At 37.9% G+C, this 18,637-nt stretch overlaps 1 protein-coding gene across 1 annotated transcript in view; it reads right to left on the bottom strand.

Annotated features, from left to right (window-relative positions):
- SLC9C2 (solute carrier family 9 member C2 (putative)) overlaps nucleotides 1-18,637 on the bottom strand; it is a 152,934-nt gene that overhangs the window by 32,751 nt on the left and 101,546 nt on the right. The window contains exons 22-23 of the mRNA XM_073804299.1: nucleotides 17,134-17,283; nucleotides 7,369-7,420 (exon numbers count right to left, since the gene is read on the bottom strand). Of these exons, the coding sequence (XP_073660400.1) occupies nucleotides 7,369-7,420; nucleotides 17,134-17,283 (202 nt within the window). The remainder of the gene's footprint in view (nucleotides 1-7,368; nucleotides 7,421-17,133; nucleotides 17,284-18,637) is intronic.

Here is an 18,637-nt window from a genome sequence, read left to right as displayed (position 1 = left end):
AGAAAATATTTGAAGAGATTATAGGTGAAAACTTCCCAAACATGGGAAAGGAAATAGTCACCCAAGTCCACGAAGTGCAGAGAGTCCCATACAGGATAAACCCTAAGAAAAACACACCAAGACACATATTAATCAAACTAACAAAAATTAAACTCAAAGAAAAAATATTAAGAGCAGCAAGAGAAAAACCAAAAATAATATACAAAAGAATCCCCATAAGGTTATCAGCTGATTTTTCAGCAGACACTCTGCAGGCCAGAAGGGAGTGGCAGGATATACTAAAAGTGAAGAAAGAGAAAAACCTACAACCAAGATTACTCTACCCAGCAAGGATCTCATTCAGATTCGATGGAGAAATCAAAAGCTTTACAGACAAGCAAAAGCTAAGAGAATTCAGCACCACCAAACCAGCTTTACAACAAATGCTAAAGAAACTTCTCTAGGTGGGAAACACAAGAGAAGAAAATGACCCACAAAAAAAACCCATAACAATTAAGAAAATGGTGATAGGAACATACATATCGATAATAAACTTGAATGTAAATGGATTAAATGCTCCAACCAAAAGACACAGGCTCGCTAAATGGATACAAAAACATGACCCATATATATGTTGACTATAAGAAACCCACTTCAGACCTAGGGACACATACAGACTCAAAGTGAAGGCATGGAAAAAGATATTCCATGCAAATGGAAATCAAAAGAAAGCTGGAGTAGCAATACTCATATCAGATAAAATAGACTTTAAAATAAAGACTGTTACAAGAGATAAGGAAGGACATTACATAATGATCAAGGGATCAATCCAAGACGAAGATATAACAATTATAAATATTTATGCAACCAACACAGGAGCACCTCAATACATAAGGCAAATGCTAACAGCCATAAAAGGGGAAATCGACGGTTAACACAATAATAGTAGGGGACTTTAACACCACACTTACACCAATGGACAGACCATCCAAACAGAAAATAAATAAGGAAACACAAGCTTTAAATGACACAACAGACCAGAAAGATTTAACTGATATTTATATGACATTCCACCAGAAAGTGGCAGAATACACTTTCTTCTCAAGTGCACAAGCACTTGTTTCTTCTAAAGCATTGTTTCTTTCTTTTTTTAAAAATAGATCTTTATTGTAGTATAATTGCTTCACAACACTGTGTTAGTTTCTGTTGTACAACAAAGTGAATCAGCCATATGCATACACATATCCCCATATCCTCTCCCTCTTGAGCCTCCCTCCCACCCTCCCTGCCCTACCTGTCTAGGTCATCGGAAAGCATTGAGCTGATCTCCCTATACTACGCTGCTTCCCACTAGCTAATTATTTTACACTCGGTATTGTATATATGTCAATATGAAGCATCTTTTCTTACCACAATGCTATGAGATTAGAAATCAATTACAGGAAGAAAAACCTGTAAAAAACACAAATATATGGAGGCTAAACATGCAATACTATGTAACCAAGAGATCACAGAAGAAATTAAAAAATACACAGAAACAAATGACAATGAAAACAGGACCACCCAAAACCTATGGGATGCAGCAAAAGCAGTTCTAAGAGGGAAGTTTATAGCAATTCAATTTCACCTCAAGAAACAAGAAAAATCTCAAATAAAAAATCTAACCTTACACCTAAAGGAACTAGAGAAAGAAGAACAAACAAAACCCAAAGTTAGTAGATGGAAAGAAACCATAAAGATCAGAGCAGAAATAAATGAAATAGAAATGCAGAAAACAATAGCAAAGATCAATAAAACTGAAAGTTGGATCTTTGAGAAGATAAACAAAACTGATAAACCTTTAGCCAGACTCATCAAGAAAAAAAGGGAGTGGATGCAAATCAATAAAATTAGAAATGAAAAAGGAGAAATTACAACTGACACTGCAGAATACAAAGGATTATGAGACTACTACAAACAACTATATGCCAATAAAATGGACAACCATGAAGAAATGGAAAAATTCTTGGAAAGGTACAATTTTCCAAGACTGAACCAGGAAGAATTAGAAAATATAAACAGACTTATCACAAGTAAAGAAATTGAAACTGTAATTAAAAACATTCCAACAAACAAAAGTCCAGGACCAGATGGCTTCACAGGCGAATTCTATCGAACATTTAGAGAAGAGCTAACACCTATCCTTCTCAAACTCTTCCAAAAGACTGCAGAGGGAGGAACACTCTCAAATTCGTTCTACAAGGCCACCATCACCCTGATACCAAAACCAAACAAAGATATCACAAAAAAAGAAAATTGGAGACCAATATCACTGATGAACATAGATGCAAAAATCCAGAACAAAATACTAGCAAACAGAATCCAACAACACATTAAAAGGATCATACACCATGATCAAGTGGGATTTATCCCAGAGATACAAGGATTCTTCAATATATGCAAATCAATCAATGCGATACATCATACTAACAAATTAAGGAATAAAAACCATATGATCATCTCAACAGAGGCAGAAAAAGATTTTGCCAAAATTCAACACCAATTTATGATAAAACTCTCTAGAAAATGGGCATAGAGGGAACCTACCTCAACATAATAAAGGCCATATACAACAAACCCAGAGCAAACATTCTCAATGGTGAAAAATTGAAAGCATTTCCTCTAAGATCAGGAAGAAGACAAGGATGTCCACTCTCGCCACTCTTATTCAACATAGTTTTGGAAGTCCTAGCCATGGCAATCAGAGAAGAAAAAGAAATAAAAGGAATACAAATTGGAAAAGAAATAGTAAAACTGTCACTGCTTGCAGATGACAAGATACTACACATAGATAATCCTAAAGATGTCACCAGAAAACTATTAGAACTAATCAGTGAATTTGGTAAGGTTGCAGGATACAAAACTAATGCACAGAAATCTCTGGCATTCCTATACACTAACAACAAAAAATCTGAAAGAGAAATTAAGGAAACACTCCCATTTACTATTGCAACAAAAAGAATAAAATACCTAGGAATAAACCTACCTAAGCAGGCAAAAGACTTGTACTCAGAAAACTACAAAACACTGATGAAGGAAAACAACAATGACATAAACAGATAGAGAAATACACCATGTTCTCGGATTGGAAAAATCAATATTGTGAAGACGACTATATTACTGAAAGAAATCTACAGATTCAATGCAATCCCTATCAAACTATCAATGGCATTCTTCACAGAATTAGAACAAAAAATTGTACAGTTTATATGGAAACACAAAAGACCCCGAAGAGCCAAAGTAATCTTGAGAAGGAAAAACGCAGCTGGAGGAATCAGGCTCCTCGACTTCAGACTATACTACAAAGCTACAGCAATCAAGACAGTATGGTACTGGCACAAAAACAGAAATATGTATCAGTGGTACAGGACAGAAAGTCCAGAGATAAACCCACACATCTATGGTTGCCTAATTTATGACAAAGGAGGCAAGGACATACAATGGAGAAAACACAGCCTCTTCAATAAGTGATGCTGGGAAAACTGGACAGCTACATGTAAAAGAATGAAATTAGAACACTCCCCACCACCATACCCAAAAATAAACTCAAAATGGATTAAAGACCTAAATGTAAGACTGGACACTATAAAACTCTTAGAGGAAAACATAGGAAAAACATTTTTTGAGATAAACCACAGCAAGATCTTTTTTGATCCACCTCCTAGAGTAGTGAAAATAAAAACCAAAATAAACAAATGGGACCTAATTAAACTTAAAAGCTTTTGCACAGCAAAGGAAGCCATAAACAAGATGAAAAGACAACCCTCAGAATGGGAGAAAATATTTGCAAACGAAGCAACGTAACGTCACAAAGGATTCATCTCCAAAATATACAAAGAGCTCATGGAGCTCAATATCAAAAAAACAAACAATTCAACTAAAAACACGGTGGAAGACCTAAATAGACATTTCGCCAAAGAAGACATACAGATGGCCAAGAGGCACATGAAAAGATCTCAACATCACTAATTATTAGAGAAAGGCAAATTAAAACTACAATGAAGTATCACCTCACACCAGTCAAAATGGCCATCATCAAAAAATCTACACACAATAAATGCTGGAGACGGTGTGGAGAAAAGGGAACCCTTTTGCACTGTTGGTGGGAAAGTAAATTGATACAGCCACTGTGGAGAGCAGTATGCAGGTTCCTTAAAAAACTATATATAGAACTACCATATGACCCAGCAATCCCACTACTGGGCATATACCCTGAGAACACCATAATTCAAAATGACACATGGGGGCTTCCTTGGTGGCACAGTGGTTAAGAATCCACCTGCCAATGCAGGGGACAAGGGTTCAAGTCCTGGTCTGGGAAGATCTGACATGCCGCAGAGCAACTAAGCCTGTACGCCATAACTCCTGAGCCTGTGCTCTGGAGCCCGTGTGCCCCAACTACTGAATCCCATGTGCCACAACTACTGAATCCCGCGTGCCACAACTACTGAAGCCTGCACACCTAGAGCCCATGCTCTGCAACAAGAGAAGCCACCACAATGAGAAACCCGCACACCGCAACGAAAAGCCCCCACTCATCGCAACTAGAGAAAAGACTGCATGCAGCAACAAAGACTCAACACAGCCAAAAATAAATAAAATTTTTTAAAAAAAGGACACATGTACCCCAATGTTCATTGCAGCACTATTTATAATAGCCAGGACATGGAAACAACCTAAATGTCCAACAACAAATGAATGAATAAAGAAGATGCAGTACATATATACAGTGGAATATTGCACAGCCATAAAAAGGAACGAAATTGGGTCATCTGTAGAGATGTGGATGGACCTAGAGTCTGTCATACAGAGTGAAGTAAGCCAGAAAGAGAAAAACAAATATTGTATAGTAACGCATATATGTGGATTCTAGAAAAATGGTACAGATGAACCTATTTGCAGCGCAGGAATATAGATGTAGATGTAGAGAACAGACATATGGACACGGGGGTGGGGAAGGGGAGGGTGGGACGAACTGGGAGATTAGGTTTGACATAAACACACTACCATGGGTAAAATAGATTGCTAGTGGGAACCTGCTGTATAGTACAGGGAGCTCAGCTCGGTGCTCTGTGATGACCTAGATGGGTGGAATGGGGGCAGTGGGAGGGGGACCAAGAGGGAGGGGATATAGGTATACATATAGCTGATTCACTTCATTGTTACAGCAGAAACTAACATCACATTGTAAAGCGATTATACTCCAATAAAAATTTAAAAATTAAAAAAAAAGAAAGAAAATACCAAGAGTCTTACTTATAGGTTCATTGCAACAGGTGATTCACATTCTCCAAGCCCACTTTGTATAATATGTGGTGACCTGCTATCCAATGAAACTATGAAACCTTCAAAACTGCTTTGCCACATGGAGACCAAGCATGCTGCATTAAAAGACAAGCCTTTGGAGTTTTCAAAAGAGAAAAGTGTGAACACGAAGAACAGAAGCAATTATTGAAGGCCACCATTTCATCAAATGTGTCTGCACTGAGAGCATCATTCTTAGTGGCTAACTGCATTGCTAAACCTAAGAAGCCCTTTACTATTGGTGAAGAGTTGATCCTGCCTGCTGCTAAGGACATTTGTCATGAACTTTTAGGAGAGGCTGCAGTTCAAAAGGTGACACGTGTTCCTCTTTCGGCTAGCACCATAACTAGATGAATTGGTGAAACAGCAGAGGTTAGTGAGGCACAACTGTTAGAGAGGATTAATCAGTCACCGTGGTACGCAATCCAGGTTGACGAGTCTACTGATGTTGACATCAAGGCAACAATGCTTGTCTTTGTGCGATATATATTTCATGTGCATGAGGATATGTTATGTGTACTTTTGCTGCCAACCAACACCACAGCTGCAGAACTATTCAAGTCTCTGAATGATTACATAACAGGAAAACTGAATTGGTCATTTTGTGTCAGTATATGCACGGATGGAACAGCTGCCATGACTAGACATCTTTCTGGTTTCACTACTCGGGTCAAAGAGGTCGCTTCTGAATGTGAGTCTACGCACTGTGTCATCCACAGAGAAATGCTGGCTAGCCGAAAAATGTCACCTGAACTTAACAACGTTTTGCAGGATATGATTAAAATTATCAACTACATTAAAGTACACGTCCTTAACTCACGTCTGTTCGCGCAGCTCTGTGAGGAGATGGACGCAGAGCACACAAGTCTTCTCTTATACACAGAAGTGAGATGGCTTCTAAAGGAAGATCACTGGCCAGAGTTTCTGAATTAAAAGAGCCGCTCCAGAGATTTCTTTTAGAAAAACAGTCACCACTGGCAGCACATTTCAGTGACACAGAATGGGTCGCAAAACTTGCTTACTTGTGTGACACATTCAACCTGCTCAACGAACTCAATCTGTCACTTCAGGGGAGAACGACAACTGTGTTCAAGTCGGCAGATAAAGTGGTTGCATTCAAAGCCAAACTGGAATTATGGGGGTGATGAGGGAACATTGGGATTTTTGACATGTTTTAAACATTAGCAGAGATTTTGAAAGAGACTGAGCCAGGGCCTTCTTTCTCCCACCTGGTGTATGATCACCTACCTCAGCTTTCAAAAGAGTTTGAGCATTCCTTCCCAACCACAAAAGACCCCCGAACTGGGAAGGAATGGATCTGCGACCCATTTGTGAATAAGCCAGGCGAATCGACTCTGTCCCTGCTAGAAGAGGATCAACTGCTTGAGGTGGCAAATGACAGTGGCCTTAAAAGTACGGTTGAGACAACTTCAAATCTCCATAGGTTCTGGATCAAAGTCAAGGCAGAATACCCTGAGATTGCCACAAAAGCACTGAAAAGCCTGCTTCCATTTCCAACATCCTATCTTTGTGAAGCAGGGTTTTCTGCAGTGACAGCCACCAAAATGAGATTACGGAGTAGACTGGACATAAGCAACACAACGTAATAATAATAGAAATAAAGTGCACAATACATGTAATGTGCTTGAATCATCCTGAAACCATCCCCCCCACCCACCGTCTGTGGAAAAATTGTTTTCCAAGAAACTGGTCCCTGGTGCCAAAAAGGTTGGGGACCACTGCCTTAAGGAATCTGATCTTGCCACCTTAATACACTTTCTGCACTCTTCATTTTTTCTTTTATGCTTCCATAGCAAATAATAGAACTCCTCTAACTTTCTGCAATTATCTATTGACATGCTCACACTTCCCACCAGTATCTACACTTTATGTACACCTGGCCCATTAAACGGATTCAAAAAATGCTTATTGAACGAATAAATGAATGAGTGAATGATTGAATGAAAGCATGAACTTGTCTTCCTTTGGTTAAATTATGGGATGATAAGGTGTGATTTCAGGAAATTAGATATTCCAACTACTTACCTAGTTCTTTGACAGCATCTCGTTTGTTGGTTTCCAAAATTTCATATAATTTCTGTGAGAAGTTAAAAAAAACATTAATTTCTAATTACACCAAGTGCATTACTGGCTTTAAAACCTGAGAAAAAGAAGTATGGTAGGGGCTTCCCTGGTGGCGCAGTGGTTAAGAACCCGCCTGCCAATGCAGGGGACACAGGTTCAGGCCCTGGTCCAGGAAGATCCCACATGCCACGGAGCAACTAAGCCCGTGCACTGCAACTACTGAGCCTATGCTATAGAGCCTGCAAGCCACAACTACTGAAGCCCGCGCACCTAGAGCCCGTGCTCCACTACAAGAGAAGCCACCGCAATGAGAAGCCTGTGCACCACAACGAAGAGTAGCCCCCGCTCGCCACAACTAGAGAAAGCCCGCGTGCAGCAATGAAGACCCAACGCAGCCAAAAATAAATTAATTAAATAGACAAAATTTAAAAAAATAAAGAAGTACGGTAGAAGAAATCTCACTTAGATTAGCGTTTGGGGGAGATATTTAGCTCAAATCTTCCCTCTCTGTCAATTCTGCTGCTTTCCCCAGGCTCACACTCATAGTGCAATGGATGCTGTGTAGTAGCTTACATAACTACTGTGCCTAATATTTCTTAGAAAAGACTAGTGTACACTCCACTGTGCATCAAGGAGAATTCTCATAGATAGCGTGCCACGAGAGGGTGGCCAACAGAGAAGCTGTTTGGGAAGCCAGTCTACCGGGAGTGCAAAAACGAGTGGAATAATGAGAAAATATGGTGTCAAGTAGGTCATGTTTCCTACAGATAACTCCTGACATAACTGAAGAAACAGGTCCACTCTGGGCTAACCCATCTCTGTTCATTCACACAATAGGTATTTGTCCAATTCCCACCATGTCCCAGGCATGGCTCTACATGGAGCTTGCCCTCTAGGTTTGAGTCCTTCTGGAGCTTCCGCTTGGCCACATCAACAGCTCTGGGACTAAACAACTGACAGTTCTCTAGGATGGTCAGGTACAGATGGCTGAAATTCTGCACCCAAATCATGCATGGTATCTTCCTATTTACAAGGAACAACTGATTTGTTATCTAAAGTTTAAGCAGTTGAAGTTAAGTGTGTGTTGTTTTGTTTAGAGAAGTCATATTAATCACTCATTTTGGATATAAGAATGAAGTATACAATTTTTTTTTTTTTTGGCCACCGCACGTCTTGCAGGATCTTCGTTCCCCGACCAGGGATGGAATCCGTACCCTTGGCAGTGAAAGCACGGAGTCCTAACTACTGGACTGCCAGGGAATTCCCTGAGTATATAATTTTTATTAAATTATTTCTTCTCACTTGATAACACTGAATCAGCAATGTGAAGGTACCAAATTATTAGCCTGCACATGACACCCACATACTGTGCTCCAGCCCTGCTTGCAACAGTTCATAGACAGCAGCTAAGCCCCCTTCATACTACCAGCTCTGTAAAACTGCCACAGAATGACGTTGCATAAGACACCATTAGGAACCGACTCCTGCCCACAAAGAGAAAATAACCATGAAAGCCTAGACATACATGCGACTTCTCTAAAGGTGAGCTGCCACTGGCCAGGTTCTTGAACCGTGTCACTTTCAGAATAAACACCAGTCTGATATCTAAACACATCTCAATAAGACATTTAAATGTTTACTGAAGTCTCCTTTAAAAATGCCAAAGGGGAATTCTTTTCATGTCTTACACTTCCTGGCAAATCTCTGCCCCCAAATCGCTATGCCTTCACCCAAACTCCTCAAAGCACATTCTTAACTTCCCCCACTGGCTCTTGTTTTTCTTCTCTCCTCTTCCTGTTTCTGAAATATTTTCTCCTGTGAATAGCTTTATGTTCTTTCTAATAGAGATCAACCTAAACTTTCAGTAGTTCTTTTAATTTTCTTCTCCAATATTCTAAGTAAATCAACAGGATAGAATTCTGTTGCACATTAATATTTGATCCAATAATCAATACTCCTGTGATAAATCTAGATAATATTTCTCTATCCAGTCTATAAGGATATCATATAAGATGTCAGATGCCTTCCTAAAATTCAGGTATACTCTTCCTATAGTGGTACCTGATTATAAAAAAGAAATCTTAAATGCTAAAGATATTTAACAATATATCTTTTATGTATTTTAGAAATGAAAAATTAAAACATTAAATTAGGTGTCTTCACAGCCTCTCCCTCTCCTGAATTTGATAAAGAAAGAGGCTCTCTTTCTTGGCTGAGAACCTGAGGCAACCAACAGTCATCACAAAAAATAGGCATAACAACCGGAAGACATAACCCCCAGCGCACCCTGATTTTGTTTTTACGCACACAATTATAAGATCTAGGGCTTCAGTAATTAGGATTTAAATTCATTCTTGGATTAAAACTCAGGAGTCTCACTTGGGCTGAGAAAACACCCTTTAGCTATTGCTACTACTCAATTTAGATTTTCATCTACATATAGGAAAATATAACCCCAAATCACCAAACACTGGGTGGAAAAACTGAATGAAAGATAAGAACCAAACACAACAAATAGAAGAATGAACCTCAAAGAAGCAGAATTGATACAGGAAACAGAAATTCTTAAAATAAAGAGGTTCAAGAGAATATCACATTCTTTTAAAAACAAAAAAGAAACAGTTACTATGAAAAAGAAGCAATCAAAGTTCTTGATTGCTTGACAAAAAGTATTTGCCAAAAACAAAGTTAACAGATGGACTGAATAACAGAATAGACACAGCTAAAGACTGACTTAGGAACCTGGAAAATCACACTGGGGGTTCTCAATACAAAGAGGAAAGAGTTGAAAGTTATGAGGAAAGTTGAAAGAGGGACTCAACACAGATATTCAAAACTTTTAAAAGAGTGCCAAAAGGAGAAAATAGAAACCACAGAGGGGAGAAAATAATCAAATAAGTAATGGAAGGAGGATGGTAATCTTCAGATTATAAAGGCTCCACCATGTGCTGAATGGGACAAATTTTAAAAAAAAATCACACGTAGACATATCTTGGTGAAATTTCAGAACTCCAAGGATAAAAAGAAAATCCCAAACACTTTAAAGAATGAGGGAAAAAGTCACCTACAAAAGCAAAAGTAAAATCAGTCTTGTATCAGCAATGCTGAAGACAGAGGGGCAATGACTTCAGGAAAATGGTTTTGGAGAGTCAAACTATTAAAATCAAAATCAAAACAAAAAGAATTTTGGACTTAGGGAAAATTTTTTGTACGTATGGAAAAAATTTCTTATGGACATAATCCAGCATAATAGAAAGGAAAGTAAAAAGGGAGCTCACATGAGACTCCAGAAAGAGTGGCTGAGGAATATAACCTAAAGGAAGAGAAGGAAGGTATTGTTAAAAAAAATTAATTCATTTGCTGTTTCATAGAGAAGGGTCTCCTTCAAGTACAAAAGGTTTAATGACATAGCATCCTATTTCCTTTGTTATGGATTCAATCAAATGATAGGTTCTAGAGTGAATAACATTTATACAATCATAATATTTATATAATCATAAAGTAGAGGTTGTTTTTTGGTTTTCCATGTATAGAGTAATTTACTGAAAAGAATGAAGACAATTATACTTACAGCATAGAAGGTAAATGTTATAAACCGTCTGCCTGTAAAAATAATAGCTCCAAAAATTTAAGAGAGAAAAAGAAAAGGTTAAAGGAGATGAATGTTTAATCTCCTTATATTGCACAGCAAAGAGTAAATAAAGGCTGTTTAGAAATAATAAATCAAGAATTAGATCCAGCAGAGGGCAGACAGCAGAAGCAAGAAGAACAACAAACCTGCAGCCTGTGGAACAAAAACCACATTCACAGAAACATAGACAAGATGAAAAGGCAGAGGGCTATGTACCACATGAAAGAACAAGATAAAACCACAGAAAAACAACTAAATGATGTGGAGATAGCCAACCTTCCAAAAAAAGAATTCAGAATAATGATAGTGAAGATGATACCGGACCTCGGAAAAAGAATGGAGGCAAAGATCGAGAAGATGCAAGAAATGTTTAACAAAGAACTAGAAGAATTAAAGAACAAACAAACAGATGAACAATACAATAACTGAAATGAAAACTACACTAGAAGGAATCAATAGCACAATAACTGAGGCAGAAGAACGGAAAAATGACCAGGAAGAAGGAACGGTGGAATTCACTGCTGTGGAACAGAATAAAGAAAAAAGAATGAAAAGAAATGAAGACATCCTAAGAGACCTCTGGGACAACATTAAACACAACAACATCCGCATTATAGGGGTCCCAGAAGGATAAGAGAGAGAGAAAGGGCCCGAGAAAATATCTGAAGAGATTATAGTCGAAACTTCCCTAACATGGGAAAGGAAATGGCCACCCAAGTCCAGGAAGCGCAGCAAGTCCCATACAGGATAAACCCAAGGAGAAACACACCGAGACACATAGTAATCAAATTGGCAAAAATTAAAGACAAAGAAAAATTATTGAAAGCAGCAAGGGAAAAATGACAAATAACATACAAGGGAACTCCCATAAGATTAACAGCTGATTTCTCAGCAGAAACTCTACAAGCCAGAAGGGAGTGGCATGATATACTTAAAGTGATGAAAGGGAAGAACCTACAACCAAGATTACTCTACCTGGCAAGGATCTCATTCAGATTCGATGGAGAAATCAAAACCTTTACAGACAAGCAAAAGCTAAGAGAATTCAGCACCACCAAACCAGTTCTACAACAAATGCTAAAGGAACTTCTCTAAGTGGGAAACACAAGAGAAGAAAAGGACCTACAAAAACAAACCCAAAACAATTAAGAAAATGGTCATAGGAACATACATATTGATAATTACCTTAAACATGAATGGATTAAATGCTCCAACCAAAAGACACAGGCTTGCTGAATGGATACAAAAACAAGACCCATATATATGCTGTCTAAAAGAGACCCACTTCAGACCTAAGGACACAAACAGACTGAAAGTGAGGGGATGGAAAAAGATACTCCGTGCAAATGGAAATCGAAAGAAAGCTGGAGTAGCAATACTCGTATCAGACAAAATAGACTTTAAAATAAAGAATGTTACAAGAGACAAGGAAGGGGACTACATAATGATCAGGGGATCAATCCAAGAAGAAGATATAACAATTATAAATATATATGCACCCAACGTAAGAGCACCTCAATACATAAGGCGACTGCTAACAGCTATAAAAGAGAAAATCGACAGTAACACAATAAGAGTGGGTACTTTAACACCTCACTTACACCAATGGACAGATCATCCAAAATGAAAATAAATAAGAAACATAAGGTTTAAATGACATGATAGACCAGATAGATTTAATTGATAGTTATAGGACAGTCCATCCAAAAACAGCAGATTACACTTTCTTCTCAAGTGCACATGGAACATTCTCCAGGACAGATCACAACTTGGGTCACAAATCAAGCCTCAATAAATTTAAGAAAACTGAAATCATATCAAGCATCTTTTCTGACCACAACGCTATGAGATTAGAAATGAATTACAGGGAAAAAAAACGTAAAAAACACAAACACATGGAGGCTAAACAATACGTTACTAAATAACCAAACGATCACTGAAGAAATCAAAGAGGAAATGAAAAAATACCTACAGACAAATGACAATGAAAACACGATGATCCAAACCCTGCGGGATGCAGCAAAAGCAGTTCTAAGAGGGAAGTTTACAGCTATACAAGCCTACCTCAAGAAACAAGAAAAATCTCAAATAAACAATCTAAACTTACACTTAAAGGAAGTTGAGAAAGAAGAACAAACAAAACCCAAAGTTAGCAGAAGGAAAGAAATCATCAAGATCAGAGCAGAAATAAATGAAATAGAAACAAAGAAAACAACAGCAAAGATGAATAAAACTAAAAACTGGTTCTTTGAGAAGATAAGCAAAATTGATAAACCATTAGCCAGAATCATCAAGAAAAAGAGGGAGAGGACTCAAATCAATAAAATTAGAAATGAAAAAGGAGAAGTTACAACAGACACCGCAGAAATACAAAGCATCCTAAGAGACTACTACAAGCAACTCTATGCCTATATAATGGACAACCTGGAAGAAATGGACAAATCCTTAGAAAGGTATAACCTTCCAAGACTGAACCAGGAAGAAATAGAAAATATGAACAGACCAATCACAAATAATGCAATGGAAACTGTGATTAAAAATCTTCCAAAAAATGGAAGTCCAGGACCAGATGGCTTCACAGGTGAATTCTATTGAACATTTAGAGAAGAGCTAACACCCATCCTTCTCAAACTCTTCTAAAAAACTGCAGAATAAGGAACACTCCCAAACTCATTCTATGAGGCCACCATCTCCCTGATACCAAAACCAGACAAAGATACTACAAAAAAAGAAAATTACAGACCAATATCACCGATGAATATAGATGCAAAAAATCTCAACAAAATACTAGCAAACAGAATCCAACAACACATTAAAAGGATCATACACCATGATCAAGTAGGATTTATCCCAGAGATGCAAGGCTTCTTCAATATACGCAAATCAATCAATGTGATACACCATATTAACAAATTGAAGAAGAAAAACCATATGATTTTGATAGATGCAGAAAAAGCTTTTGACAAAACTCAACACCCATTTATGATTAAAAAAACTCTCCAGAAAGTGGGCATAGAGGGAACCTACTTCAACATAATAAAGGCCATATATGACAAACCCACAGCAAACATCATTCTCAATGGTGAAAATCTGAAAGCATTTCCTCTAAGATCAGGAACAAGACAAGGATGTCCTCTCTCATCACTATTATTCAACATAGTTTTGGAAGTCCTAGCCATGGCAATCAGAGAAGAAAAAGAAATAAAAGGAATACAAATTGGAAAAGAAGTAAAACTGTCACTGTTTGCAGGTGGCATGACACTATACATAGAGAATCCTAAAGATGCCACCAGAAAACTACTAGAGCTAATCAATGAATTTGGTAAAGTTGCAGGATACAAAATTAATGCACAGAAATCTGTTGCATTCCTATACACTAATGATGAAAAATCTGAAAGAGAAATTAAGGAAACACTCCCATTTACCAATGCAACTAAAAGAATAAAATACCTAGGATTAAACCTACCTAAGGAGACAAAAGACCTGTATGCAGAAATCTGTAAGACACTGATGAGAGAAATTAAATATGATATCAACAGATGGAGAGATATACCATGTTCTTGGATTAGAAGAATCAATATTTTGAAAATGACTATACTACCCAAAGCAATCTACAGATTCAATGCAATCCCTATCAAATTACCAATGGCATTTTTTACAGAACTAGAACAAAAAATCTTAAAATTTGTATGGAGACACAAAAGACCCCGAATAGCCAAAGCAGTCTTGAGGGAAAAAAACGGAGCTGGAGGAATCAGACACTCTGACTTCAGAGTCTACTACAAAGCTACAGTAATCAAGACAATATGGTACTGGCACAAAAACAGAAATACAAATCAATGGAACAAGATAGAAAGCCTAGAGATAAACTCATGCACATATGGTCAACTAATCTATGACAAAGGAGGCAAGGATATACAACGGAGAAAAGACAGTCTCTTCTATAAGTGGTGCTGGGAAAACTGGACAGCTACATGTAAAAGAATGAAATTAGAACACTCCCTAACACCATACAAAAATAAACTCAAAATGGATTAAAGAACTAAATGTAAGACAGGACACTATAAAACTCTTAGAGGAAACATAGGAAGAATACTCTTTGACATAAATCACAGCAAGATCTTTTTTGATCCACCTCCTAGAATAATGGAAATAAACAAATGGGACCTAATGAAACTTCAAAGCTTTTGCACAGCAAAGGAAACCACAAACAAGACGAAAAACAACCCTCAGAATGGGAGAAAATATTTGCAAATTAATCAACGGACGAAGGATTAATCTCCAAAATATATAAACAGCTCATGCAGCTCAATATTAAAAAAACAAACAACCCAATCCAAAAATGGGCAGAAGACCTAAATAGACATTTCTTCAAAGAAGACATACAGATGGCCAAGAAGCACATGAAAAGCTGCTCAACATCACTAATTATTAGAGAAATGCAAATCAAAACTACAATGAGGTATCACCTCACACCAGTTAGAAGGGGCATCATCAGAAAATCTACAAACAACAAATGCTGGAGAGGGTGTGGGGAAAAGGGCATCCTCTTGCACTGTTGGTGGGAATGTAAATTGATACAAGCACTATGGAGAACAGTATGGAGGTTCCTTAAAGAACTAAAACTAGAATTACCATATGATCCAGCAATCCCACTACTGCACATGTACTCAGAGAAAACCATAATTCAAAAAGACACATGCGCCCCAATGTTCATTGCAGCACTATTTACAATAGCCAGGTCATGGAAGCAACCTAAATGCCCATCAACAGATGAATGGATTAAGAATATGTGGTACATATATACAGTGGAATATTACTCAGCCATAAAAAGGAACGAAATTGGGTCATTTGTAGAGACGTGGATGCATCTAGAGACTGTCATACAGAGTGAAGTAAGTCAGAAAGAGAAAAACAAATATCGTGTATTAACGCATATATGTGGAACCTAGAAAAATGGTACAGATGAACCGGTTTGCAGGGCAGAAATTGAGCCACAGATGTAGAGAACAAATGTATGGACGCCAAGGGGGGAAAGCGACGGGGGGTGGGGGTGTGATGAATTGAGCAATTGGGACTGACATGTATACACTGATGTGTATAAAACTGATGACTAATAAGAACCTGCTGTATAAAAAATAAATAAAATAAAATTCCAAAAAAAGAATTAAATACATATGCATATTATTAAAATTATTATTGCCTAATAGTAGAGGAATTTAACCCAGGAGTGGTGGCTTTGGGGCTGTCTCTGGGAGATGGTAGAGTGGAGGGCTGAGAGGGATAATTTTATTTCTTTTATTATATTATTTCCAAGTTGCAAAATTATGCATGAATATTTTTTACCATAAGTGTTCTGTGTGTGTGTCTGTGTGTGTATATTAAAAGATCTTACCTCTTAGGCCATGGAATTGAATACTCTGAAGCAGAAAATCATAAAAGTTAAAGTTAAAATAGCCCTTTTAGGAACGTGACTCTGCTAAATTGCAGAGGGGCCTGAAGTGGACAGACTGGTGTGAGGGAAGCTGGTTAGGAGGTGATTCATTCCACCTATGAGTTCCTAATGTGCTTACGTCCTCATCTCCCATTTGGTACTTAACTCATACTGCCTGGAAATGAGGAGGATCTTGAATGATAAAAAAATAATAATAATAAATACGACCACTCATGCACTCCTCAGTACCAGCATTTGAAGTTTTCACTGTCAAATCTTTGTTCTCTTTCCCTCTCTCTCCCGCCACTTCAGACCTACCCTTTCCTTAAAGCCTTATTCACGTCTCATTTCCTATATGAAGCCTATTTCAAGTGTCCTACCCTTCGAGAGTGTTACAAAGACAGAATCTTTACTCTGCACTCAGAATATAAAAATGAATAGATTTTCTTCTCTGAAGATCATAAATGAGTTTGATAATCATAGCTGAAATTTAAAGAGCAGAGACTGTTCTCTGCAGCACCTCGTATCACATAATAAACAACTGAATCCCTTTCACTTGATATAATTTATCTGTTGGGTCAAATACATGCAGAAATGGTCTTAAAAGAAATCAAGACACCTAAGTGATGTTTTCCCCAAATGACCAGTGCTTGTCTCTCACCTGATTTATGGATTTTCGGCTAGAAATTTGTTTTATTAAAAACTTGGTATCCTCTTGACTTTTGACATAGCCTTTTGTAATACTATACATCAAGCTGAGGCGCTTTTTGATCTGCACATCTACAATATTCATCAGCAGTGGTATTAGTACCTGGAATAACGGAGAGAAAAAAACTGAAAATTTAATGAGGAAAAGCACCCTCTAAGGCAGATGTTCTCAAAGTGTCATTTCTAACAAGCTTGTTAGAAACACAAAGGCGACACCATTGCTGAAACACAAATTCTCAGGCCCCACTCCAGACCTGCTGAATCAGAAACTCTGGGGATGGGCCCCCATATCGGTGCTTTAACAAGTCCTCCAGGTGATTCTATGCACGCTCAAGTTTGAGAGCCACTCTAAAGAAATGAAAGCTCAATGAATAACTGTTCTGTAGCTTTAAGGGGAAATCCCTACCCTGCGCTTTCCCTCATTCTCCATACCACCAGTTTTCAGGGGACAAGAGAGGTCACCCCAATAACTTGGGTGATAGTAACCAATTGAATAAATCTCTCTACACCTCAGTTTCTCCACTTGTAAGATAAGCACCTTAGGGTATCTAAGATCCTCCTTAGCTCTAAATTTCTCAAATCATAAGCTGAGGAAGGAGAGTGCAGTGACTGAGGAGAGTGGGATTTTTAAATATAAACCTCCCTGGGTTCAAATACCAGCTCTGCTACTCACCAGCTCTGTGACCTTGAGCAAGCTACTTAGTGACTCTAAGGACTCAGTGTCCTCATCTGTTCAATGAGGATAATAATACCTAAGTACCAGAATTCCAGTGGAGTGGCCCTCACGAGCAATGCAGTGAATCACAGAGACAGATGCACATCAGAGCACAGGGAGGACGGTGAGGGGCCAGGTAACACAGGAGGAACATGTGACCAGGAAAAGGACATCACAGAGAAGGAGTCACAAGAGCAGAGAAGGGACAGATTTTTTTAAAACTGTTATTCTGGTTGTGAAACTTTGGGCAGAGGGAGAGATATTAAAGAGGTTTTTTATAAAGTTTTATTCCATGATGCACTGGCACCCCCTGGGCCGATCTGAAGTAAAGGTCTCCAATATTCTTCAAAGTTTTCCAATACAGATTTGTTTCTTTTGAAAGCCACACTCTGCTGAGACTGGCTATTAGGACACCTAACTTGATAGAGTGGTGACACCTACTTCACAGGGCTCTTATAACAATTTAACTAGATAATGTAAGTAAAGTGGTCTGCACAGTTCCTTGAACATAGTAACTGTTCAGTAAACAAAAGCTAATCATGACTATATTTACTTAAATACACTCCACTGGGACTTGTCAGAGCATGTTAAACAGAAATAGCAACTAGTTCACACTTTAAATAGGGTTGACTTCCACAATAACACATCTTTAAATCTTTATTTCACTCAGAGAGACTTTTCACAAAGTATTCCTTCTAAAATAATTATTTTACATTCATCTGCATAAGATCCCTGTATAAAA

Source organism: Tursiops truncatus, chromosome 1 (genome assembly GCF_011762595.2).
Source record: "Tursiops truncatus isolate mTurTru1 chromosome 1, mTurTru1.mat.Y, whole genome shotgun sequence".
Lineage (NCBI taxonomy): Eukaryota > Metazoa > Chordata > Mammalia > Artiodactyla > Delphinidae > Tursiops > Tursiops truncatus.
This window is presented reverse-complemented; position numbering and strand designations above follow the sequence as displayed.